The 27,995-nt window shown below is 34.1% G+C and overlaps 3 protein-coding genes and 1 pseudogene across 4 annotated transcripts; 3 read left to right on the top strand and 1 right to left on the bottom strand.

Moving 5' to 3' along the window:
- Positions 1-1,522: 1,522 nt before the first annotated feature.
- On the bottom strand, positions 1,523-13,994 carry LOC114163446 (peroxisomal membrane protein PEX14-like; the record flags this gene model as incomplete). The annotated part of the gene is made up of 11 exons (XM_028047755.1): positions 1,523-2,261; positions 2,624-2,692; positions 10,609-10,653; positions 11,758-11,825; positions 11,909-11,957; positions 12,067-12,128; positions 12,623-12,712; positions 12,864-13,053; positions 13,231-13,424; positions 13,560-13,599; positions 13,725-13,994. Coding segments are annotated over 11 exons (1,506 nt in total), but the record flags the coding sequence as incomplete, so codon positions are not given.
- LOC114164223 lies at positions 3,726-5,649 on the top strand. 2 transcript variants are annotated; one of them, XM_028048810.1, is made up of 2 exons: positions 3,726-4,989; positions 5,247-5,649. In XM_028048810.1, exons 1-2 carry the CDS (start codon positions 4,026-4,028, stop codon positions 5,282-5,284), a joined length of 1,002 nt encoding a protein of 333 aa, XP_027904611.1. In that variant the 5' UTR covers positions 3,726-4,025; the 3' UTR covers positions 5,285-5,649. The 2 variants fall into 2 exon arrangements, with proteins under 2 accessions (XP_027904611.1, XP_027904610.1); XM_028048809.1 differs by having other exon boundaries at positions 3,726-5,010.
- Positions 13,995-15,857: 1,863 nt separating the features above from the next.
- On the top strand, positions 15,858-18,426 carry LOC114163445. Its single transcript, XM_028047754.1, has 12 exons — positions 15,858-15,884; positions 15,968-16,007; positions 16,315-16,390; positions 16,481-16,608; positions 16,689-16,788; positions 16,869-16,995; positions 17,208-17,221; positions 17,325-17,445; positions 17,536-17,706; positions 17,781-17,849; positions 18,070-18,138; positions 18,226-18,426. Exons 1-12 carry the CDS (start codon positions 15,858-15,860, stop codon positions 18,424-18,426), a joined length of 1,143 nt encoding a protein of 380 aa, XP_027903555.1.
- Positions 18,427-19,696: 1,270 nt separating this feature from the next.
- LOC114163444 lies at positions 19,697-24,607 on the top strand (annotated as a pseudogene).
- Positions 24,608-27,995: the final 3,388 nt, after the last annotated feature.

Genomic DNA, 27,995 nt, shown 5'->3' with positions numbered 1-27,995 from the left:
AAATTGTGTGATTCTTTGAGACCAACACTAATAAAATGCGTAGTGGTGGTGACTATTAGGTATCAGCAGATAATAATGAGTGTCTAGAGGGAGCGAAAAACACGTTAAGAAGTGGTAGAGATGCAGCACAAGGTTTATGGAAGCAACAATGAAGGAGAATGAGGAAGAATTAGGTTATGAGGTAAAACAGGAGTCAAGGGCCTTTTTGACTTTTACTTTCACCATAGGGGTGCAGGTTGCAATTAAGAGCGTGCAGGAAGCAAAAAGCCTATTAAATTATTTCACGTACCGGCAAACCCAAACCAACACAAGCAACAAGACACTCCATCGTGTACTCATCAGGATTATGCTCGTTCTGCATCTGTCCAAACGTTTACCTAACAGTGTCAAACTTTCCTCCTTTGCGTAAGAATCAACCATGATATTCCACCAAACCTCGTTTCTCTCATTCATCTTATAAACTATTTTTTCTGCCAACTCTAAGCAAACACATGTCACTAAAAAACGAATCAAACTGTTACAAACGTGTGTATCTAATTCAAACCCATGTTTCAAACCGTGGGCATGGACCTCTTTTCCCACCAAGAGAAAACGTGTAAGCGCATGCCTTATCAGAACTGCGGTTTTGTATTATTATACAGATCTTCCAAATAAATAATATTATAAATCTTGAATACAATACTCAATTTTTTAACTTCCACAATATGCAATTCAAAAAATGTTCTGACCACTCAATCCAAAATCTTTCCAATAAACCAAAAATAAGAATATTATTGATATCTATCATTTGTTTAGCGTACTTGACACTGGCTTCCAAATTAGTCCATATACGAAAAAAACATTTCCTAAGTTTTGGTCTTTACAGGAAATTGACATCTACATCTTCATCCTTGCCATTTTGATTTATTACAATGGCGTTAAGCAAATCTTACATTATAGTTTTGCATAAAATTAGCACTGTTTTGGCTCCTATATAAAATTAATACATTTTAGACCCTGTGAAAATAATATTGCATTTTAGTATTTTATAATAATTGATTTATTTGCTTAATTGTTTTCGAGATTTCCTTTTACTGAGGTGTCATCTCTGACGTAAGGCCTAAGCTAGCTAAACATTCTTTACTTTCTTCACTTGGTTTGATTAAAAATACTTTTTATCTATTCATGATGGTACCACTCTCGCTCTCAATGTAAAATGATAAAACCCCACACATTTTACAACTCCAATTGATTAAGCAAGCTTTTTGTAAGAATTGAATAACGCTAATAAATAACAAAAAATACAACCTACACAAGTTTGTAGACTTAATTAAGAATAACTATTTTAATTGACCAATAAGAAGAATTCAAACAAAATTTATATATGAATAATGTTTTTTATTGAATTTAAGCTTTTCATCATTCCTCCTTATTGATTATCCTTCAAACTGTTCGCTTAAGAGAACTACTAACAAGTCTTTTCGTCTCTAAGCCAGCTAATTTCTAACAAAGGATTGAAATATATTCAGATACAGACTAAAAATTTTAAAAAGTAATAGCTGATTATTAAAAGGTAACATTTTGTTCAAAAAAAAAAAGGAATAACCAAAGTGCTTATGTGGTGTTGCATATACAGTGAGACCGTTGTTTAGGCGGGAAAAAACACGGGTAACCACTGACTATTAACATTTCGACACTTAATGCTTTGGTGTAGACTCGACCTTCATGTAAAAGGGATCATAGTATAAATAAAAGCTTAACCATATCAAGCTATTCCACAACTTAGACACCTCTAGATCCAATTTCATGTATTGTTATAATGAATAAAGATGACCAAATACAAAGATCTACCTTTATTTTTCTTCGTAATTGAGTTCATGATTTTGGATCTCACCAGAGCTGACAAGTGAGTTGATGCCGTTGCCTTCTATTGCATATTCGGAATTGGATCCATTAGAGAACTCTGAAAAACTTGGTGCTGAATGATCATCCTGAATTGCTTCCTTTTGTAGGACTGATTTTGGGCGTCTGATCGCTTCGGCAGCCTCCGGCATTGCTATGGGAGGAGGTTGAGGAGGAACCCACATTCGTTGGAGTGGCTGCTGACTGGATGCGACAGATGCTACATTATACTCAACTTCGTTATCAATCTCTTTGATTCTGATGTTCTTTGTTTGCCACCAGGGTACTGAGTTGTCACCACCACTATCTTGGACCCTGCCATTTGCTTGATACTGGAGGACTTGGGTTGAGGTGTTTTGCACCTGACTAACCTCCCAAGGCTAGAAGCCATGAGAAGCAAATAATGGATAATAGAAATTGTTAAATTGCCATATGAATCAGTTACTTGCTTCTGCAATTCTGCATGCTTATGATATTTGCAAAACAACTAGGAATGAAATTTATGCCTACATCAACTATCTTTTCCTTGATGGTCCAATGAGTCATTGGTGTTATCACATAGATGGTCAGTAATCATAATCCACGATCTAGAAATAATAATTTTGCAATTGGATTAATGCATAGAAACACTTGAAATGTGAACAAAAATTAATTTTATAAATTATAGACTTGCGCAAGTAGTTTTAATTTAAAATAGAAACAGTTAGGAAATGTAATGAAAGATCTACAAATATAAATATACCTTGGCTCTAGGTGCTAAGCGAGGGTTTGATGGTTGCTGATAAGGGTTGGGGGGAGAATCATCAATTTCCTGCATTAAATCACCGTGTCATAGAAGTAACTCTACGTAAAAATCGAAAACCAAATGAATAAGAGTAAATTTATTTGCGTGTTACAATCTTTTACTTCATGGTAGCACCACCTTCCATGTCTCACATTTTACTAACAAATTTTATTTCCATCAATATTTTATTAATTTATATCAATAGAACACAAATGGGATGTGTATACGCTAAAAGCTACTATTTGAATGCACAAAGGATACTAGTTTATATAGGCTTTAATGCAATGAATACCATAATCAGAGGATTTTTTTTCCTTCAAATCATATATGTTACTGGCCTATAAATGCAAAATATTTCATTCTAATTTTCAACACTGCCCCCTCAAGGTTGGTGAAATATTGGTCACGAAAGTTAATGAAGCTAATGGTGATATCCTATCTTAATAAAATGACATCTCCCTGTGTTTTTTCCTCTCATGACAAACTACTAAATTAGATGCAATATGCAAAGTACATGATTATTACAAATCAACATCACTTGCATCGACTCTTCAAAGTGGACCTCTCTAAGGAGTTGCTTTAGCAAGATAAGTTCACATGTTGCTAAAGCAGGGCCTAGTATTCCGCTTCAATGAGGTAATTTAGTTTTTCACCCGACCTTCTATATATTCTTGAATCGGACAAGGGCTTCACCTAATTGGATAGCGGTTTCTCGTTACATAAGACACAGGTTTGGCATTCAATAGGACAATTACTACTGTTGAGATGTAATATTTTATTTATCATGTATGGGATCCTTTCTTTAGGGTTAGGGTTAGGACTGGGCCTTGACTCTTTGTATTCTGCTTACTATCTTCTTATATAAACAGTAGTAAAACAGTAACAGTGTAGTTTTTCACTGTTTCATTTATCTGAAATCTCTTCAAGATGGTATCAAGAGCCAGAACATGAGTCTGGTTCATCTTCACTGTTTGTGACTATCATCGTCCGCCGTCTACCGCCACTGTCCGCCGTCTTCCGCCACTGTCCGCCGCCGTCCGCCGCGCCGTCCGTCGTCGTCGCCGTCGCCGCCGGCGTGTTTACTCCGGCGAAGTCAGGGTTAGGTGCGCCTCGAGGAGCGCAACCCATCCCCGCAAGTCACGTCCCCAGAAACCTCCGCACGCGCCGCCACGCTCCGCTTCTCTCCGGCGACCTTCAAGCGCGTGTACACCACGCGCCGCCTTCCCGGCGCCGGAATCGCGCCGCGCCACCGTCGTTCGTCTCGCCGGAGCCTCCTGGTCTTATATCTGCTCTTGGTTCTCTGTTTCGGTGACCATATCTTGAACCTAGGGTTTCTTCTCAAAAGTTAAGTTTTTCTTTAATGGCTTCTACGGGTGGAATGTCTCCCTCTCTATCAGCTACTCCTATTATTACCTCTGCGAAACTGAACTGGAAAAATTACTCCTCTTGGTCAGCTTCGGTGGAGTTGTGGTTTCTTGGTCAAGGTTATCATGATCATCTTGAAAAAGAGGTCTCTAATATTTCAGAGGAAGAGAAACCTAAGTGGCAGAAATTGGATTTTCAGTTGTGTGCTGTTTTATGGCAATCAGTTGAGCAAGGGGTCTTAGACATTTTGAGACCTTACAAGACATGCTTCTCTTTTTGGAAAAGGGCACAAGATATTTTTGCTAACGACATTCAACGCCTCTTTGATGCAACTCAAAGAGTAGCCTCACTCAAACAAATCAATCATGATATGGTTTCTCATATCGGAAAGGCTAGGGCTGCAGTAGAAGAATTGAAGAGTTTTTTTGTGGCTGATTCATTAGAAGATATCAACAAAAAACTTGATAAGTTTTACATGGTCTTAATTCTGAGGAGCCTACACTCGACTTTTGATCATGTGCGTGATCAAGTTTTAGCCGGTGATCAAATCCCTTCGATGGACAACTTAGTTACTAGACTTCTTCGTGTACCTACATTGGTCAAAGATGAAAGTTCAACTGATGTTTTTGAAACATCAGCAATGGTAGCACCACGAGGAAGAGGAGGAGGTCGGAGCAACCGTGGAGGACGTGGTGGTCGAAGTGGGCGTCCTCAATGCTCATATTGTAATAGAATGGGCCATACCCAAGACAAGTGTTATTCCTTACATGGTTTTCCCGATAAAGCTGCTCATGTGTCCAAGTCTGATCATTCAGAATCTAGAATTTCTGATGAAGAGTACCAAGAATTCTTGAGGTACAAATCTGAGAAATCCAACAATCCTGACCCATCCTCTTCAATGTCAACTGCATGCATCTCTCAATCTGTGGAAGGTCTTAGTCCATGGATTCTTGACTCAGGTGCCTCAGATCATGTCTCTGGTAACATTTCCTCATTTTCCTCCATTTCCTCTCCCAAAAGTCCTCATTTTATTACTGTTGCAAGTGGATCCAAAGTGGCATCTCAAGGAATTGGCAAAGTTTCTTTATCACCTTCACTAAATTTAAACTCTGTTTTGTACATTCCTCATTGTCCTTATAATTTAATCTCTTTGAGTCAATTGACTCGTTCCTTAAATTGTTCTGTAACCTTTACTGCTAATTCCTTTGCTATACAGGAACATGGTACGGGTCGTCTGATTGGAGAAGGACATGAGTCACGGGGACTTTATTTCCTAAAACCAAGCTCCTCAGTATCTTGTTTTGCAACTTCATCCCCAAAACTTTTGCATGATCGTTTAGGTCACCCAAATTTGTCTAAGTTGAAGATGATGGTTCCGAGTCTCAAACACATTCAAGCCTTAGATTGTGAATCGTGTCAGTTAGGAAAGCATGTTAGATCTTCCTTCCCTAAAAAGTCTGAGACACGATGTAATTTTGCTTTTTTTACTTTTCATTCTGATGTTTGGGGACCAAGTCGTGTCACTTCTTTTGGTTTTAACTATTTTGTAACGTTCATTGATGAATTCTCTCGATGTACTTGGGTTTATCTAATGAAAGAAAGATCGGAACTTTTATCCATATTTGTGTCCTTCTTTAATGAAATTAAGAACCAATTTGGGAAGACAATTAAAATTCTCAGAAGTGATAATGCTAAGGAATATTTTTCTGCTACGTTTTCCTCATTTTTATCTTCCCAAGGAATTTTACATCAGTCAACATGTCCTCATACTCCACAACAAAATGGCATAGCCGAAAGAAAGAATAGACACCTTATCGAAACTGCACGCTCTCTCATGTTGAATACCAATGTTCCTATTCATCATTGGGGAGATGCAGTCCTCACTGCTTGTTTTCTAATCAATAGGATGCCTTCTTCTTCTATTGAAAATAAAATTCCTCACTCGATAATTTTTCCAAATGATCCTTTGTATCGTGTTTCTCCACGTGTGTTTGGATGTACTTGTTTTGTTCATAATGTCTCTCCAGGTCTTGATAAACTTTCTGCAAAGGCTATTAAGTGTGTCTTTTTGGGATATTCTCGCCTTCAGAAAGGGTATAAATGTTATTCTCCCTCAACCAAAAGGTATTATATGTCTGCTGATGTTACATTCTTTGAGGACACACCTTTTTTCTTGTCCTCCATGGAGGAGAGTTCATCTATTCAACAAGTCCTTCCTTTACCATCCTGTGATCCCTTGGTTCTTCCTGAAACTCAACCTCAAAATGCCAATGACATTGTTCAACCACCTCTTCTCACATATCAGCGTCGCACTCCAGTGACTCCTTCCTTGCCTGAAGACCCCTGTGACTCAAATCCTTCTCCACCAGATTCTCGAATCATGGATCCTTCATCCTCTTCATCTTCTCTTGACTCCGATCACACTTGGCCTATTGCCCTTCGGAAAGGTACTCGCTCTACTCGTAATCCACATCCTATTTATAACTTTTTGAGTTATCATCGTTTGTCTCCTCCATATTTCTCTTTTGTTTCCTCCTTGTCTACCATTAAGGTTCCTAAGAATGTTGATGAGGCACTTGGTCATCCTGGATGGAGACAAGCCATGATTGATGAAATGCAAGCACTTGAACACAGTGGGACTTGGGAACTTGTCTCTCTTCCTCCTGGTAAGAAGTCTGTGGGCTGTAGATGGGTCTATGCTATTAAGGTTGGTCCGACTGGCGCTGTAGACCGACTCAAAGCCCGTCTCGTCGCTAAGGGGTATACTCAGGTTTACGGTCTTGACTATTGTGATACTTTTTCTCCTGTGGCTAAAATAAGTTCTGTTCGTCTTTTCCTTGCTATGGCTGCCATTCGCCAATGGCCTCTGTATTAGTTGGACATTAAAAATGCCTTTCTTCATGGTGATCTGGAAGAGGAGATATACATGGAGCAACCTCCTGGGTTTGTTGCTCAGGGGGAGTCTGGGTTAGTTTGTAAGTTGCATCGTTCTCTCTATGGCTTGAAGCAATCTCCTCGAGCTTGGTTTGGTAAATTTAGTCGTGTTGTGCAGAATTTTGGATTGAAACGTTGTGAAGCGGATCATTCAGTATTTTATGGTTATACTTCTCCTGACAAATGTGTTTATCTTATGGTTTATGTTGATGATATTGTTATCACAGGAAATGATATCACTAGAATTGCTCAATTGAAGAACCATTTGTTTAGCCACTTTCAGACCAAAGATTTGGGTCGTCTTAAATATTTTCTTGGTATTGAAGTGGCGCAATCAAAAGAAGGTGTCATCATTGCACAGAGAAAATATGCTCTTGATATTTTGGAAGAAACAGGTCTGACAAATTGCAAGCCCATTGATAGCCCTATGGACTCAAATCAAAAATTAACAAGAGATCAAGGTGAACTTTTCTCAGATCCAGAGAGATATAGAAGGTTGGTTGGAAAACTCATCTACCTTACTATAACAAGACCTGATCTTTCTTATCCAGTGGGAGTTGTTAGTCAATTTATGCAAAATCCCCACATTGATCATTGGAATGTTGTGATTCGCATTCTCAGATATGTAAAAGGTAACCCAGGACAAGGATTGTTGTATGAGAACAAGGGAAGTACTCAAGTTGAAGCGTATTGTGATGCAGATTGGGCTGGTTGTCCAATTGATAGAAGATCTACCACAAGGTATTGTGTATTCCTTGGAGGGAACCTTGTATCTTGGAAAAGTAAGAAACAAAGTGTTGTTGCTCGATCTAGTGCAGAGGCGGAATATCGATCTATGGCTCTAGCTACATGTGAACTAGTATGGATTAAACAACTCCTTCAAGAGTTGAAATTTTGTGAAAATGAGCAGATGAAGTTATATTGTGACAACCAAGCAGCCCTTCACATTGCCTCCAATCCGGTGTTTCATGAGAGAACAAAGCATATAGAAATTGATTGTCATTTTGTTAGAGAGAAATTACTATCCAAGGATCTTGTTACAGAGTTTGTCGGCTCTAATGAACAACTTGCAGACATTCTGACTAAATCTTTAAGAGGGCCTAGAATTCAATTTATATGTTCCAAGCTTGGAGCATATGATCTATATGCTCCAGCTTGAGGGGGAGTGTTGAGATGTAATATTTTATTTATCATGTATGGGATCCTTTCTTTAGGGTTAGGGTTAGGACTGGGCCTTGACTCTTTGTATTCTGCTTACTATCTTCTTATATAAACAGTAGTAAAACAGTAACAGTGTAGTTTTTCACTGTTTCATTTATCTGAAATCTCTTCAAGAACTACAAAATATTGAGTGCATATTTCATTAGAGATTCTTGGATTGAGCTACCATGATAACTAAAAGATCGTATGTCTAGACTAACGTGAGGAATTATTTTAAATGAACAGTGTCATCTTGTCATTGAGATGGATGCTTCCTTGAGGTGATTAATGATAGAGGACAGCATAGTCAACTTTACTATGAATCACACCTAAATGTATCACAACATTATGATATTTGTAAAACTAGACTTAGGAAGATTGTTTAAGTATATACAAGGACAGAAAATCCATTTTCCATTCTTCAACCCGGTTGGGCGGTAGTTTACTAGCATTTTCTTCCAAGTGATCACCAAAGCCTTATCCAAGAAATTAGAGCTCCACCAATGCACACCAAAATAAACTAAGCTTCTCCACAACAATTATGGAAAAGCTAGAAAAGGAGTGGACAAGTTCAAAAGCCTCCATTTTAGATAAGAAGAAAAAGAAGACAATGATAAAGAAGGAACCTACAAGGTATTCAACGAGGGTTGAGCTTGAACCAGTACAAAATGAAGAAAAAAATGGTTGCAACAGAAACAACCATCGATAACAACAACGAAGGTGATGTGAAGTCATTATGGTGGCGGGAAGGGGGCACGTGGAGAGCACAAGCCTAGGAGTGCGCCATCTACAAATGTTGCATATAGGGAGGAGTTGACCTTCAGGCTCAATTAGGTTCTCCGTTGTTCACAGAGATGCTTCAAATCTAGTGTTTTTCTGGCAAAATCCATGGCAGCAGCTGGCGTTAAACAGTGGCAAGCAACAAGCACTAAGTTTTGTGTCACTTGAAGAGACAAACACAACCACCTAAAGATGGTGGTGAGCAATGAGTAGTGATGATGGTTTGCGGTGGACTATAGAGGACCATGGTGAATGCACCGAACAATGATAGAACAGGATCGACCCACTCTGATACCAACTTGAGAGTAGAAAATATGAAAAAGTGTCTACGATGTCTCAATGATCTATTAGCTCAGGCATTCATTTATATGGATTCTTATATAAGTACAAACACAAAAAAGTTATGATGATCTACACATAGGGGTCAGATAGATAAAACAAATATTCTAATAAATTAACCCTTTTTGCATAAATTAAGCAATTTTGACTGTCATCATAAGTAGGGTGGTTCAGAGTTGATTAGCTAGCCCTAGTGGGTTTGTCATGCAACATCTAGAGGGTTAATGGGATGAGGGTTGAGCCACTTTGGAATGATGAGGTTTACCAAATAACTTCCATCAGCAATGAATAATGTCCAAGACAAGAGGAAGGAAAGAAATATCACCAAGAGGAGGGTCAAAGTGGTCCATCCTCAACAAATGCATTGGGTGGAATTCAAAGAATAGAAAATTTCCTAGCCATAGTGGGTACCATGGTCAACCTCAAAATCTAATTAAAGTAGAAACATAATCCATAGGCATATCACCACTAGACGTTGCATGACAAACCTCCTTGTCCTGCCAATGTTGCGCAGAGAGTATTCTCCCTCCTAATTAAAAGAGCTTTTGAACTTTCTCCAAATTAGAATTCCTCAACTTTCTCCTCATTAGTATTCCTCGATTTAAAGGATTTGAACCTACTATACTAAGCAAGATTGTCAAACTCGAGAGTTTCCGTAAACTCGTGAGAACTTCGTAAACTCAAATCGTAGACTCGGATAGTAAAGTCGTAAGAGTTTACTTCATACCAAAAAGTATTAAAATATTGTTAGTATTACTAAGAATATTTTACATTTAATACACAATATTTACATATCAACGTAAACTCTTTTAAAAAGTAGATCTTAGCCTAACTCAATTGTACAAAACTAGTTTGTTAGATGAGATTTGCACCCACTTATATACTACAATTTGTTCATATCCCCACCAAGGACCAAACAACTCAAGCATTGACTACATATTTATGAGTAGTTTAGTAGTGGGTGACATGAGTTCAACAAACTTTGCTAGGACAAACTTTGATACCATCTTAAAAAGTGGATTTAAACATAACCCAATCTACAAAATCAGTTTTTTAATATGGTATCAAAGCACTATCATCCTCCGTGACCTCCTTTGTCACTAATCCTTTCAACATAAATCAAGTTCCATGGTGTCTTCAAACACATGGTTTTTAGCCAACCCTGTCACATAATTGGAGGATATTTTGTTTAGTCTAGATTAGATTTTACTCATCTAAAGCCACACTATACAGTAAATGCAGAATAGTTCATTATGATTTCAACACGATATATGATTTTAGGCATGTATCTAAAATTATCAAGATTGAAAGGAATAAAGATTTACTCTAATATTAGAAGGCTTCTCTCCTCTTTGGAGCATGGCCATTATCTGCAGAAAAATAATGGAAGGAAATAATCCACACAAAGGACCATATGACCTCAACTAAAATAAACAAAATAGAGGATCTAATATTGAGTCTTTTCTAAAACATTGGTTAATCGACGTGTAAAGTGGATGAAGTAAATTAAATGTTATTACAACCAACAAACAAAGTGTTGTAAATAGAGGTTTATTGGGATAAAATACCTTCAAAATCTTATTATTAGGACAAAATATCTTCAGAATCTTCTTATACTATCTTTAGAATCATCTTATTTAGTCGTACATATTTTACTTCCTTATTTTAGAAAGATTTATTGTTACAAAATAGAAGAGCTAAGAATGGAATTGATATGATTGTTATCAATAAAATTATTTCTTGTTCCCTGGATTATTCAAGTCAAAGGAACAACAAAATAAGCTAAAGTTGCAATTTAATATTTTTAGTTAAAAATCCCAATCATCCATTTACTAGTGTTGATTTGGAAAGTTTTAGAAGCATAAACCAAGAAAAACTTTCCATAAATTAAAAAATATATTTACCCATAAGAAGAGGAACTATAATCCACAGCTAGACCCCAAAGTATTTAATGCCCAATAAGTGTCATCTTTTGATTAGTAGAACAATGATCTTTATTATAATGTACCGATACATCAATTTGTGTTCAATGAAAGTATTTGTATTCGATACTTTTGGGATATTTTACCGATACCTACCAATGAAGTATCTAATTTATAAAGTAGTAATTCTTTTATGGTGACAATAGTTTGTAATTTTTATTTTTACATCGTTTAATACATTTGAATTTAATTTGTATCATACAATAGCAATCATATATTTTTCATATTTTTAAGAATTTTGCATATTTTTCAATATGCATATATCACATTATCCTATTAATTTTAAAATACGCTTATCACATTATCCTATTAATTTTAAAATACGCTTATCACGTATCAGAACATGCCATATCAGATACACGTATTATACTAATGGATCATAATTGATTTAAGAGATAAAAAAAGACTCAAATATCACCTTGTGCCCGTAGAAAGTGTGTGCATCCAGGGGTAAATGGCGGAGAAAACATAAACAACAAGAAAGAAATTTACCTCCAAATATGATTTTGGATGCGGAGCACTAGATGGTTGAACAGATACAGGAGGGGATGAAGATCTCACTACATATAACATTCTAACCATAAGTAATAATTCATAAATAAAATTAATTTATTTGATAGGGATTAAATTAATGTATAACAACCTGATTGGGACTCGTAGTCTGACTTCCCATTAAGGATAGGTTGCTGTATCTATTTCAAAAAATTACAGTTGTCAAATGTCAACATTTTGAACAACTCAAATGGGGGCCAGAGTTGTGTCAAATTCCATTCAAGGCAAAATATTCCTTAATAATCTGACCTTTGAACTTGTTTGAGTGACTTGGCGATCTTCTTGCTTGGAGACAGAGAGTCCACCAGAAGCTATTTTACATCCACAATTTGGAGCCCATGATATTTAGTAAGAATGTAAAAAATGAGAACCTTAAAAAAATCTTAAGGCTAAATATGATAGAATTTCTGACATGCAAAGTCACTCAGCTTTGAGGAAGCCTCTCAAGATTTTAAGAAAGAAAAATGAGGTGTAAGAGAGAGCTAGCTAGCACAGTCAGGATAAAATCCAGTCATAAAAGTCAAAATGCACATGATTTGTCAAAGCTCTTGCTCACCATGATACATCACTATCCCTGTCGAATTCTAGAGGGGGCTATAAATGCACAGGTTAATAAATAACAATCAAGATAACTCATGATAAACATAAAAGTTGCCATTGCAAAATGGTAAAACAAAAAATCAAAAGCCTTCTGAACAAATATACAATTGCAATTGTCATATCCTAAACAAAATCATTTAGCAAATATTCAAAGCAATGAACTGTTCATATTATCCCAATATATGAAATAAAAATTTATAATTACCTTCCAATCTTTTTATTGCAATGGTCATCAACTTCATTTCCTCCACTTGCCTATCCAAAAGGCTCACTACTTGTACAAAATATCTCTTTTCTGCGAAGTGTAAAACCATATGCAGCAACAAAGTCATTATTCAGTAACAAGAGATGTCAACAAAAATTAGTAGTATTAAAACAAAAAATTAGTTGTATTAAAACATTTATAGATATTTTACAGGGATTAAATTGAAGTTTTATTCATCCACCTTCAATTTTAGAAGCCAGTAATTCTTGGCTAGCTTTTGCCATATCAGCAGCTGCAACTGCAGCTGCTTTTGCCGCCTGTGCAGCTTCTTCTGCCAATGTTGGTTTTGAGCCTGTTCTCTTTAATTGGTCATTTTCCCCTTCTAGCACAACATTGCGCAACCAGGATTTTAACCAAGGGAGAACAGAATTCTAAAACAAGGAACATGCTACCAAAGTTCAGTGAGTCTCCAACCAAATCACAAAGTGATAAAGCTTATGAATAGAGCAAGAAAATAAGTTAAGTACAAGAAAAGATAAATATGTCAAACCAAGCCCACTAAGATACCAACTTAGATAGAATCATCCAGAAGAATTAGTTGCAAATACCTTAATTAGTATAACTGTACCAGCACCAGAAGTAGCTAGTAATCCAACTGCAATAAGGGCATGAGACCAGTGAAAATGGTGGTGTGACAAGGTTCCCAGTGAAGTAATAACGCCAGTAGAAGCTGGTACAGTCGTCTGCAAAGCCTGTGGTTGGCTTTGCTGATGAATGTTTGAAGATGGCTTTAATTGTTCATCTGTGAGTATTACAGTGAGCCACAAAATACAACTGAGAGGAAATCCAGTATTTGAACAGAATAACTAAATGGCAGCTTAAACTAAGTCCAAAAGACACAAGAACAATTCGGCAGCTTCAACATCAGACACTGCACCTTGATTTACACCAGCTGTCTGCACACTGGGAGCTGAATCCTGAGATTCAAATTGAAGATAAGAATTACAACAGAAGAAAATACAATCAAGTGATAATCAATTAGCTGGTTGTATTCATGCATATACAATAGAAAATTCAGCAATAGATCAACAAAGAAGCATACAGGCACACGCCGAAAGGCTTCATCAATCTCCTCCTTCGTAAGGCCCTTCTTCTCCAGAAATGACCGCCTATGGATGACAGGAGAACCTCTAACTTTCGGGTGCGACAGAAATTTCACAGCATTTTGAATTTGTTCCTCGCGCATTGGTTCTGAATTAACAAACACAGATGTGTCTGAACTTTGTTTACCAAGCTCCTCTCCACTATTCTGCTGATCAACATTTTCCGGTTGTGCAATTTCACCACCTACACCATGAAAAGGAGATTCAACGAATCAATTTAATCAAAAGATTCGATAAGAAATAATATAACCAACAACTTTTCTGAAACATCAAGCACAGAAATATCCAATAGCGACACAGCAAACTAAATAAACACGATGAAAAATACAGTATTATCCACACAGTAATCACACCTCTCGAATAACGAACCAGAGCTCAGGTTAACTACGTAGGTTAATCATTTCACACAAAGCTATAGTAAGTTAATCTAAAACGACAAATGAAACACAACGAAATCACCGTATTTTTATTTGCTCTAGATTAATTGAATTCATCGATCAATGATTATCCAAATGCGAAGTAGAAAGTGGAGAGCGTGTTCGTGAGCTTCAAAAAATTGTTCGCAGATCATGTTTAACATTATCGAGTTGCACGAGAAAAAAAAAACAGAGAGAAAGAGAGCATAGAGTGAAACCAGCGGTTTGAAGTGGGGAAATGGGAAGAGAAGGGGATTGAGAAGCCATAGCCCCTGGTCCGCACTATCTCTGAACTCCGAATCGAGGTGTGTTTTTGCTCATCGCATTCGCAACGTTGATTATTGCTACACTGATTGAGAAAAGGCAAAATCAAAAGTATTTTATGTGCCCTCACCTTTTTGAGCCGCTATGTATATCCGTCGTTCAAATTCTTTTTTAAAAAATATTTTAAAATAAAAATAACCATATATTATAAAGCTTAAATAAAAAAAAATTATCTACTATATATCTAAGAAATTCTTAGTGTAGGTAAATTTCTGAAATAGACATCTTAACTTACCGGCACCTGTCTCAAATAGAGGGTATTTTCGTTTTCTGGGTTTTATTATTTTTTGCCGCTGAAAGCATTAATTGTTGATTGATGGTGTCGATAGACAGAAGCTTCTTCTTCAAGGCATTGCATTTAGCGGAGGCATTTCAATTTTTCTTCTTCCGTTAGCTTTGTTCAAAAACATATTGCGTTTCTTTTTCTTCTTCTTCGACACTTCATTGCATCTTCTTTCTTCTTCTTCATACCAACGTAAGTTTTTTTTTTGCTGTTTATTTTTGTTGGTTGATGGTTGTTTCTTCTTCTTCTTCTTCTTCTTCTTCTTCTTCTTCTTCTTCTTCTTCTGTTTATTTTTTATTTTTTTGTGATTTTTGTTGTTGAAAGTTTGCAAAAGTTCTTTTCTTCAAATTACCAACGTAAGCCTCCTTCTTCCTGTTTTTTTATTTTTTTGTTCTTACGTTAGCTTCGTTCGAACAAATATTTGCTTTATTTTTTCTTCTTCTTCTTCGACTTCATTGCATATTCTTTCTTCTTCTTCGTGGCAACGTAATTTATTTTTTGGCTGTTTATTTTTGTTGCTTGATAGTTCTTTCTTCTTCTTCTGCTTTCTTCTTCTTCGTACCAACAGTAGTTAAGTTTAAAAATTTTTTGTTGGTGTTTTTTATTTTTTTGTGATTTTTGTTTTTGAAGGTTTGCAGAAGCCATTTTCGTTGTAGTTATTTTTTTATCGTTTTTTTTACATTTTGTTGTTGTTGTTGTTGTTCTTTTTTTTTGTTCTTCTTCTTACTCGGTGCACAACTTTTATTTTCTTCTAAAGGTTGAACATATAATTTTTGTTGTGTTTATGTTGTGGAAGAAAAGGTTGATAATTTTTATTTAGAAACTTCTGAATATAATTTGTTGTTATTTTCAGTGTTGTTCATGTGTTTTGTTAATTTGAAGTTGTATGTTTTTTTCCTGTAAAGCAGTTAACCTGTTTTATTTTTATGTATTAGATGGCAAGGAAATTTGATATGATCAAGGATATTGATGGAAAAAGGGAGACATTGAAACTTGTTGTCCGAATTGTGGATATGTGATTTGTTGAGTCATGGGATTACAAACGAAATATGGAGATGATTCTGACTGATCAAAAGGTAATGTATCATTGTATTGTCATTGTATCATTGTATTGTCTATGTGTATATATTTGATGTTTATGCATGATTATGCTGGTCAGGGTGATGTTATCCCTGCTATGATTAAGAAGGAAGACATTGGTACGTAGGAAGACAAACTAAAGGAGGGAGAAAGTTATATAATGCATAACTTCAAAATTCTTAACAACAAAGCTCAATATAGAGTTTGCGATCACCCATTTAAGCTATTGTTTATTGGAGCAACGTTTGTACGACGACAACCAATTGCCAGTATTCCTGCAAAAGTTTGGAAGTTCAAGAGTATAAAGGATATCATTGATGGAAACTATTCTGCATATTTGTTGGTTGCTAAGTTTTTTGTCCATGATTCATATATGTTTGCTATTTTTTTGTTATGTTTACTTACTGTTTTGTTTTTTCATTTTAGATGTCATTGGTGTGGTGGATAATGTGGAGGAGAAACCAAGTTCCAAAAATGTTGTCTTTGACCTAAAGGACTTGAGGTACAATTGATTGTAATGTTATTATTTGTCATAGATTAAGTTTATTATTTTATTTTAATGTTGTTTTGAATTTTTTTTTCTATAATGCAGTGGTGCGTCAATCTGTTGCACTCTTTGGGATTCATATTGTATGCGATTGGTTAGTTATTGGAGGGAAAGTCGTGAAACACCTTATCCTGCTATTATTCTTACTCAGGCAAAGATAAAGGCTGCCTCAGGTTTGATTGTATTTCGAAATGTTTGTTATATTTATTAGTCTGCGTTATTTGGAAATTTATTTCAATTATTTTGTATATAGGTTCATGGCCAGTGTCATTGTCTAATTGTTGGAATGGATCGAAGTTGATTATGGGAGATGATATACCTGAACTGACTGAATTTAGGAAGGAGTTTTCAAAGTAAAATAGTTTTATATTACGACTATGTTATTCTATAACTCTTTGTATTTGATAAGTACTAACTAATGTTTATTGTGTAGAACTACTGCTCATGAAATTTTTGAGGAGGGAAGCCAATATAGTGGGTCTTCCCAGATTAGTCATGTTGATAGGTTTATGTATAAAACTGTTGTTAAGAGTGTTTCAGAGATCCTGACTGTCATAGAGGTAGTTTTGATTTTGTATACTTTTATAATCGATTTTTGTTATTATTAATCCTTCTTTTATTGTTGTAGGAGATTTCATGTGTTACTGTTGCACATACCCTTAAATTTAACTTAAGAAATGATGGATGGAGTTACTTGGTTTGTAACTTATGTGCAAAAAGAACATATGAAGTTGGTTCTTTTAAGTGTTTGAATTGTGATGGTTATAATTAGTATACAAAAATGAGGTTAGTAATAGCTGTGTAGTCAAATTATCTTACTAATTACTAATTAATGCTTAGTAGATTACGTATGTTATAATCTTATTTATGATTCAATATATGTTTTCAGGTACAAGCTTGAAATTCAAGTGACCGATGGAAAAAAGGTTGCTAACTTCATGCTTTGGGACCAAGACTGCATCAATTTAATTGGTCTTTCTGCTGGTGATTTGCGAAAGAAAATGACCAAGGTTGTACATCTTTACTTTTCCATTAGTAATATAATAGTGGCATAATAATACTCATATTTCATTTCATCTTTGTTTTTCAAAATATATTAGGATGGTGAGGAGGATCCTAAGTGTTTTCCGGAGGATCTAGATGTTCTTTTGGGTTGTACTTTGGCTTTCAAGGTCAAGCCACAAGGAAATAACCGACCTGCTTCAGTAATGAGAGTTTCAACTGATCGTGAAATTATAGGTCACATTAGTAGTATTCTTGGACAAACTCAGGTTGTAATTTTAATTGTTGTGTATGGATTATGTCATGTATTTTGAGATGGAACTAAACAAATCAAATTTTGCAGGTAATGGAAATTGTTGAAGCTAAGGAAAATTGTTCTGATGAATTAGAGGTTCATAAGGACAAGTCCATAGTGAGTACTTTTGAAATTAGTTGCTTTTATTAATACCCATTTTCCTGTATTGTATGTTTTAATGTATATTGAGTAATGCATGCAATTGAGGTTAGGAAACGTATGAGTGCTAATGAGTCTGATGTCCATACTCATACTGGGAGTTCTTTAGTAAATATTTTAAAGTCGGTCTGATTTGTGGTCTGATCAAAATTTATAATTTTGAATGTTAAATTTTTAGGCAATGGAACTTCCTGAATGTGGTGATAATGCAGCATGCGACTTATTTGCTGATACTGATAGTTCATTAGTAAGTATATAAGTACATACATTTAGTGTCTTAATTTTACTGGACAGTTTAAAGATGTAATTTGACTAAACATATAATTCGTTGCAGATGTGCCTTTCTAGGACTGCTGATCTTGATCCGGATGTTGTTTTATGTGTCACGCCCAGAAAAGATCTTTGTACTACCAGTAACAATGAAGACATAGAGTATATTCCATCAAATTTCATGGAATTTGATCTTTTGGAGGACCTGCCATTAGCCCAATTGTCAGCTACAAAGACAATGAAGACTATCAAGAACGAGAAATGATATTTAATTTATGAAAGCTATGGAAATTATTGTAGTAAATTTTGCTTAAGACTTTATGTTGGTTTTATTAGAAATGTTTTGGCTCCTTCAAAGGTTACATTCGTTGATCCTGTTTTGATAAATTGCACTAGGAAACCTTCTTTAGTATTTTAAATAGTTTTGGTTGTGATTACCTATAAGAAAGTTTGTGCACTTTTTGTATGTTGTGATCTTTAAATGTTTAATTCATTGATATATTTAGGGATCGTATTTAGCAATTCATAAATCATAGTGACTTTATATCTTAACATATATAAAGTCAATAGTAACATGTATTATAAAAAAAAATTGTAACCTTGAATACGTTTATGTATTTATAATCAGAATTGAACATGTTATCCATTGTTTTTAAAGAAGACTAGTATCAGACCGTGTTATGAATACTACCATTATACGCGTTGATACATGATCGTTAACATGTATATTAATTCGAACTTTTCTTACATTCGAACCTATGCATTCAGTTTAACATATTCATATCTTTTTTATAACATGTTATCTGGATTGATTAGACATGCATTTAATAAAAATACGTAAAAGTTTATAGAGCAGTAGGATATCATAATTCATTAAAGCAATCATCAGACCGACATTTAATAAAGCCAAAAATGTGCAATAGTTAAAGTTGACGGTACGATATTGTATTGCATTAAACCAATGAATTTGATGATTGTTTCCTACGCTACAAGCAATGTCTAAGAGCAAATATCATATATAATATAATGAAATGTAATTGTATAAAGCTGGCAGATTAGACACATTAAGGTGAAAAGACTTGCATTTAAGAACCCCAAATCATGTTTCCCATGACATGACTTTATAGTGGTGTTAATTTTGACGGTAAAAATTTCACGATTCATCTATCCAATATCATGCAACTGCCAAAATTTTTAGATAACCTTATGTAAACACAACCTTTAATGGATAAGCATATTAGAATTTGGTAAATCAAATCTGTTGTAAATGGTTGAAGCACACCATACTATTGTTATTCATTAATTGGAATTGTTTCATTTATCTGTTCACAAAGCAGTATTATGAACTATATCTGTAATGTTCTGAAAATTTCGTGTAGAAGTTTTTTCTATCATCTTCATATATAACCTTTATATATTATGCAAATGTTGTTATTTCCGAAATAATTATCACTGTGTGTGTTGTTTAATGTAGAATGATAGCTGATGAAAATAGAATTTGCAGTTTAAGTGCAAGAATAAAAAGAAAACTGATAATGCAGGAGAAGAGGATGAAAGCTACATGCAAAAATCAGAAGCGCGTTGAAAACAAAACACGAGATCGTACAACATTAGCTGATGTAACAACTTATTTTGTTAATCAAGATTCATTGCATATGGAATCACAACTTCAATCTTCTGATCCTAGATTTAGGAATGTTCAAAGAAATGTTACAGCCTCACGAAAAAAGCCTCAAAGTTTGCTTCACAAGTTTGAAAGCATTGTGAATAATGTGACTAACATAAGTCAAGGGAATATACCAAGTCAATCATTTGTATTAGAAGATGTTGATGAACTACAATCAGATTCAGATAAGTCTGAATTGCGTGGTGAAACAATAGAAGGTAATTGTATTTTGGAAATCAAATTAACAATTCGTCATTATTACTGATATCTTCATCATTATTAATTAAGCAGTCATTGATGAAGTACATGATATGAACCATCAAAGCACGGAGGCTAATGCAAGATAAGTAATCTAAAAAGTTTTTCATAAACATAGTTGTTATGATATATGGGAAGTTGAACTGATAATTATATTAATTTGCAAATTGTATGCAGATATAGGAGATCCGATCTATGTTTGTCAGCATTGCAATGCATATATGTGGTATCAAGAATGCATTGCCAAATCTCATCATATGATTAATCCGAACTTTCAGCTATGTTGCTCAAATGGAAAAGTTGAATTGCCAATGTTGAAAAAACCCCCGGATGAGCTAAGTCAACTTTTATTTCAATCAGATTCAAAACAGAGCAGAACTTATCAGAAGAATATTAGAACATACAACATGATGTTTGCATTTACATCACCTGGAGCAAAAATTGACAATAAATACAACAATGGAGGTGGTCCACCAAATTTGAGAATCCAAGGACAATCATGTCACAGAATTGGTAGTCTTCTTCCACCAATTGGACAACAACCAAAGTTTGCTAAATTATATATTTATGATACAGAAAACGAGATACACAACAAAATTCAATCACTGAGGTACAATTAATTTGTCTTAATAGTTCTTATTATATTATGTTGCATGTTTGTATTGATCTGAAATTTAATGTAGGAACAACAATGATATTGATGCTGAAATTGTTAGAACACTAACAAACATGCTAGATAAGTACAATGTGCACGCTAAATCTTTTCGTATGGCAAGGGACAAATATGCAAAATAGCCATGTCATGATCTTAAATTAAAACTTATTGCTGATAGGCAGAACGATGGACGTATATACAACATCCCTACTGTTTCAGAGGTTGCTACATTAATAGTAGGAGATGTTGACACTGCATCTCCTAGGGATATTATTATGGAAAACAGAACATGAAAATTACAAAGAATAAACGAGTTGCACACAAGCTACTTGGGATATCAGTATCCTTTACTGTTTCCCTATGGTGAAGATGGATATAGGCATGATATTAATCATCGTGATTCTTTAGCACTCAAACGTAACCGCTTAACAATTAGGGAATGGTTTTGTTTCAGAATTCAAACCCGACAATGTGAGCCAATGATCATTCTTAGATCAAGAAGATTATTCCAACAATTTGTTGTAAATGGATATACAATGATTGAGTCTGAAAGGCTATCATTCATCAAAAACAATCAGTCGAAGTTCAGGGTTGACAAATACAATAACCTCTGTCAATCAAGCAATGATAGCTACACAAAAGCTTCACAGAAAGGAAAACATTTTGTGCTTCCATCTAGCTTTGTTGGTGGTAGGAGATTTATGGATCAATTATATTTTGATGGCATGGCAATATGTGGTCATGTAGGATTCCCAGATCTTTTTGTAACTTTTACGTGCAATCCAAAATGGCCAGAGATTTCCAGAATATTGAACCCTTTAAAATTAACTCCTTCAGACAGGCCAGATATCATTGCAAGAGTTTTCAGAATCAAATTTGACCAACTATTATCAGATTTAACAAAGAAGAACATATTGGGAAGGGTCATAGCATGTCTGTATACTTCATATACTTAACTATTTACTTATTTCATTTAATTGATTATTTTAATCATGTAACTGATCTATGATTGCAGACATGTATAGTATTGAATTCCAGAAACGTGGTTTGCCACATGCTCATTTGTTGTTATTTTTGCATCCATCAAGCAAGTATCCGACAACCATGAATATTGACAAAGTAATCTAAGTTGAAATACCATGTGCCAAAGAAGATGCAGAATTGTATAACTGTGTAAAAGAACATATGATTCACGGCCCATGTGGAATCTTTAAGACATCATCTCCATGCATGAAAAATGGATTGTGTTCTCGATTTTTTCCAAAGAAATTTGAAGATACTACAATAATTTCAGAAGATGGTTTTCCTCATTATCGTCGAAGAAACAATGGTCTTAGCGTTCTGAAGAATGATATTGCACTAGATAACCGATTTGTGGTTCCTTACAATCCTACCATATTACTCAAATATCAGGCTCATGTCAATGTAGAATGGTGCAACCGGTCTAATTCAATCAAATACTTATTTAAGTACATCAATAAGGGCTATGATAGAATTACCGCTGCCATTATTTCTAATGAGAAGCAAGGTTTTTGAACTGATCTTCCAAAGGATGAAATCAAACAATATATTGATTGCAGATATATTTCTCCATGCGAAGCATGTTGGAGAATATTTTCATTTCCAATTCATGGAAGAAATCTAGTTGTTGAACGATTATTTTTTCATCTACCAGGCAAGCAATTAGTGTACTTCAAGGATGGTGATGACATTGATGAAATCATGGCAAAACCGACAATTAGGGAGTCCATGTTCATAAGTTGGATGGAGTGTAATAAGAAATATTCAGATGCAAGGGAGTTAACATATCCACAATTTGTTACTAAGTATGTATATAATAAGAATCAAAGGTGTTGGAAACCAAGGAAAAAAGGAAATACCATTGGAAGACTTATTTGGGTTCCCCCAACAACTGGTGAACTTTTCTAACTAAGGAGGATGCTAACAATTGTTAAAGGTCCAATATTCTACATAGATCTGTGAACTGTTCAAACATAACTTATCCTACATTTAGAGAAGCATGTGAAGCTTCTGGATTTTTGGAGATGATAGAGAATATGTTGAAGCTATCAAGGAAGTCAAAGAATGGGGATCTAGAAACTTCTTGAGGAGATTATTCGTAACTATGCTCATGTCAAATAGTATCAACAAACCTGAGGAGGTTTGGAAGAAAACATAGGAATGACTTTCTGATGGAATTCTATATAATGAAAGAATTATTGCAAGAAATCCATGTCAAATAGTTTTTAACAATATTAATCTCAAGTTTTGATATGAAAGTATGCTAACTTAAGTTGTTTGTTGCAGGCCTCAACCTGAATATGGAATTGTTGAAAAATTTGACTTTGATTGAAATTGAGAAGCTTTTACAGAACAATAGGAGAACATTAAAGGAATTTCCCTCCATGCCTTATCCTAATGATTTTGCAGTAAATTACTGTGGCAACTGATTAGTGTATGCTAAACTTGATTATAACAAGGATGATGAACTACGTATCTTTCAATCAAATTTTACAAGTATGACAGGTTAGTCATTTCTTCTAAATATTTTTGCAATACAAGTCATTGCAATATATCTAAATTATTATTGATATGCAGATGAACAAAGACGTATTTTCCAAAAGATTAATAATGCGGTGCATGATGAAAAAGGGGGCATGTTCTTTTTATATGGATATGGAGGAACTGGAAAAACATTTATGTGGAACACATTATCTTCTGCTCTTCGTTCTGAAGGAAAAATAGTTCTAACAGTTGCATCAAGTGGTATAGCTTCTTTGTTATTGTCTGGAGGTAGAACAACTCATTCAAAATTTAAAATTCAAGTTCCAACACTTGAACACTCTGTCTGCAACATTACAAAAGGTAGTGAACTATCAAATTTGATGAAATTGGCCAACCTCATAATTTGGGATGAAGTACCAATGGCACACAAGTTTTGTTTTGAGGCACTGGATCGAACTTTAAAAGATATCTTGAGAGAACATAACAAATCTGATTTTGTTTTTGGTGGCAAAGTAATAGTATTTGAAGGGGATTTTAGACAAATTGTTCATGCAACTATCAACTCATCCTATCTTTGGGAGCACTGCCAGATCCTGAACTTGACCAAAAACATGCGACTGTTACAACAGGGATTGCACAACTCTATTATTGTTGAAATTTAAGAGTTTTCTTCCTGGATAATCAAAAACTACAAAGACCCTATCCAAGCTATAATCAATATCACTTATCCACAACTACACCAAAAATTCAATGATGAGATGTTTTTTATATCAAGAGCTATTCTAGCCAGTCGAATTGAAACAGTAGATGAAATCAATAAATCTGTTCTGGATTCTATTCCAGGTGATACTTAACTCATACTTATCATTTTTTCATACATTTGTCATATTTTAAAAGTCTAACAACTGTTATTCATAAAATTCAGGTGAAGTCAAAGAATACCTCAGCGTAGACTGCATTGATACTTCAGACACCATGGACGTTGATGTATATGACGGTATTACACCAAAATTTTTAAATTCATTGAGAACATCAGGATTACCAAACCATAATATAACACTCAAAGTTGGGACACCAATAATGCTTTTGCGAAATTTAGATCAATTTGAAGGTCTCTGTAATGGAAGCAGATTAATAGTCACCAGACTAGCAAAGCATGTAACTAGTGCAAAAATTAGAACTGGGAAAAACAAAGGAACAAAAGTTTACATCCCGCGTATGTCCATGTCCTCATCTCAGTCACCGTGGCCATTCAAGATGATTAGAAGACAATTCCCAATCATGTTATCCTATGCTATGACCATAAACAAATCTCAAGGTCAATCTTTAGATTGTGTTGGATTGCACCTCCCAGATGTCTGATATTATTAATGAAATAAGCTGATGCAAATGATGATCCATGTTCATTTATTAACAAGTTGTCCTAATTACAACTATCCATACTAAATTAAATCCAACAAATTATGAACATTACAATTATTTATAAAATTGACTTTTTAAACATAAATATAAGTAATATTATTATATAGAAGTTATTTTATTTTTTATATTAACGTAATATTATAGTAAGTTAAATCCTAAAAACGAATGGTTAATTTCTTATAAATAATAACAATATATGAATTCAATAGTCAATAAGTCAATATAATAGTCAATATAAATAAGTAGTTTTACATAAACATATATATCAACATTCCAAAATACATTAATGTTGATATACAAAATATCTAACATCTGCAGTTCATAAAAAAAGAAACTTAAACTAAGTGTTCATAGGTCCTACGTAATACTTTCAGAGACAAAATATTGAAAACTTTACAATAAGCTAATTCTTCAATATATGGATGACGTTGTTTTCTTCATCCTCCACAACAAATCTTATCCGATCACCAGCAGCCAAACCATTTTCTTTGCAAAACTTCTTCCAACCACAGGTCAAGTAACACTCATAGGAACTTCTACTCGTCCAACGTATTTTACAGTCCCAGAATTGAGATTGGCCATTCGTCAGTGTGTAGCTCTTGCGTCCCTTGATCAAGCATTCTTTTGCAAATTTGGAATCCAGATACTACATTCGAAGAAAATATGTTAAGCCATCATAGATATGAACTAAAATATAAAAACATGACTATACATATCAGTCTTACCAAAGAAGATGCTTTAACATCATAATTGCTTAATACTTTCTCAAAATCAGGAGCAACAACTGCAACTTGGTTGTTTGGAGCATTGGCTGAATCTCTGTTATAATCCATTTCTGCTCCTTCGGCCGAGAAGATCCTATGAAGAAATACATTGTTTCCTACATAGTTTAAATGTAGGTAACACAGACCAGTCATCCGATAATATGGAATGTACCTACTAAAACCAAACAGAACCATCCTCAAAGACTCATCTGTATCCACATATATTTCAAACATCTTCGACAAAGGGTCATACATCTTGACCGCGTAATTAAATGCAAATTTATCCTGACAGAATATTTGGAAGTAATCTAGCACAATAATCAACATCTAAGACAACAATGAACAGATTAAATGTATTAGAATCAATGACCATACAAATGCAGTTGTAAATGCAATAAAAATGGATTAATATTGCATACCGTGGCTGGGATGAACTGCACCCTAAACGCTTGGAAAAACCTTATTGAAGACAAAGGGTTACATGCAAGAATTCTTTGCTTTACCAGGATACTCAACCTCCTTCCAGTCCAAGTCGAAAACCCTTATACGAAAATAACGGTCTCCACAATAAACAATACAGACATAGTAAACATCGTTAAGGTTATAAAAGGACCGAATCTTCTCAACACCACGAATCTGTCTCTGACCCAAAAGACCTTCTTCAAACTCTATATTTATGATATTTCCTTTCAGATCACTAAAAAAGTTGGTCCCCATTAGTAGTAATTTGCCCCATTGTTCATAAAAACCAACTTCGAACTCGAGACACTCCTAACATATATGAAAGGAGAAGGATTCATAAAAATCAAAACTTTGAACAAAAAATTTTAGAAACACTTCAACCAGAACACCATCGTACAAAAAAATATGAACTTTAGGCCAGAAAGTAGGTATTGCTATCCAAAAAACCAAACTTTAACTAAACGAAAGAAAATAATGCACCAACCTCTGCGGGCTCCATCACCATGACTGAGTTCTGGTAAAAGTTTGTGAAGCTGATAGACCTGGATGAAGACATTTTCAGGTTTGGACGCTGTTGTAACTGCGAGAGGGATGATGGTTTGTTTCTTCGTTTCTAACTAGACACACGCGCACTGATCCAACTTACCTTTTAAAGAAACCAAACGTAACGTCTGCACGAAATGAAACCCCCTGACGAAACCAATCAATGTGCAAAACAAATATCAACCCGATAAGACATGTAATAAGTTCATATTGCCACCATCTTTTCGTATCCTGATAGAAATATTACATTTATTTTAATGATATTAAATTAGTAGTAAAAACGTTTACCATAGCACTTTAATGATGTACTGTTAGGTCAAACAAGAAACCATAATAGCAAAACATACAACAATTAAGCGAAATTGACGTTAAATTCAAATTAATTCTCAAATTAATAAAGCAATAAGAGAATAATATTACAAATATAAGAACACTAATATATAACCGTAATTAATTATACAAAATTATATCAAAATTATATTTACTTAAGGAATATAATTATTACATATTCTTTAGAATCATGTAAATATAAATAGTAATGTGTTTATAAAAAATAACTTTGAAATCTGACAAGAAAATCCAAAACAAAAAAAATTAACACCTGTTTTTTACTCTTTAATCTTGACTAAAACTCTAAACTTATTATCACAAACAATGTTTTGTAATTAAACTTCTAAAAAACATCATACTGACATTTCTTAATCTAAACAAAATAACAATCTATGTCATCACAAATTGATTACTCCAAATTACTCAAAAACACATAACATATAACACATAATACATAGCAACAATTAATTATACGTAAATATATAATTATATCATTGTTAGATGAATTTATCGTTTTAATATATTTAAATTGACAATTATAACATCTATAACTCTTAAATTAAATTATTGATTTATTCATAATAATATTCAAATCTGTTTTCTAAACAAAAGTTTTAAAAACTAAAAACACGACACGAGTCTCATGCTAGTTCCTTATAAAAGTTTGTAGATTTTACACATGGCACTCGAAGAAAAATTCAGATTTTTTTTTGATAAATTTGTTATTTCTAATTTACTCCTAATATTTCATACATCTATTATATTATGATTAGTTTGTGAAATAATAGGTCAGGAATTAAACATATTAACACGTGTAAGCTTTTTAAGCTAATGTTAGATATATATTTTAGTATATCAACTAACATTAAAAACACAATAATTATATGGTATTACAGAAATTATTTTTTATATATTTTAGTATTTCAACTAAACTGACACTCAAAATACAATAATTATAACTCTACATGATTTTTTTTTTCTTTTAGGTTCTAACAAATTTATATAACTTTTATTGGATGGATAGCATCATCATTTCTCACTTAAAAACTTAAAGATGAAGGTGTGTTTAGATTTAAAGATGAATTTGAAAAAAATGAATTTGAATGGCTTTGAGAGGAAAATAAGATGAAAGTGTGGTTATTTATTCAAAAGAAAAATTATGTAATTTGAGTAGATTTAGGATGAAAATTGATGAAAATGAATTGCTTGATAAAAAACAAAAAGTATAA

Source organism: Vigna unguiculata, chromosome 9 (genome assembly GCF_004118075.2).
Source record: "Vigna unguiculata cultivar IT97K-499-35 chromosome 9, ASM411807v1, whole genome shotgun sequence".
In the NCBI taxonomy this organism is placed as follows: Eukaryota; Viridiplantae; Streptophyta; class Magnoliopsida; order Fabales; family Fabaceae; genus Vigna; species Vigna unguiculata.
Note: the sequence above shows the minus strand (reverse complement) of the source record. Positions and strands in the feature narration are given on the sequence as shown.

Bases quoted from the DNA above. Each gene is read 5' to 3' on its own strand.
- LOC114164223 (XM_028048809.1), top strand. From the start codon at position 4,026: ATGGCTTCTACGGGTGGAATGTCTCCCTCTCTATCAGCTACTCCTATT. The intron at 5,011-5,246 runs GTAACATTTCCT...TTTGCTATACAG, and splicing joins TGCCTCAGATCATGTCTCTG to GAACATGGTACGGGTCGTCT.
- LOC114163445 (XM_028047754.1), top strand. From the start codon at position 15,858: ATGGAGATGATTCTGACTGATCAAAAG. The intron at 16,789-16,868 runs GTAAAATAGTTT...TTTATTGTGTAG, and splicing joins TTTAGGAAGGAGTTTTCAAA to AACTACTGCTCATGAAATTT. The intron at 18,139-18,225 runs GTAAGTATATAA...AATTCGTTGCAG, and splicing joins CTGATACTGATAGTTCATTA to ATGTGCCTTTCTAGGACTGC.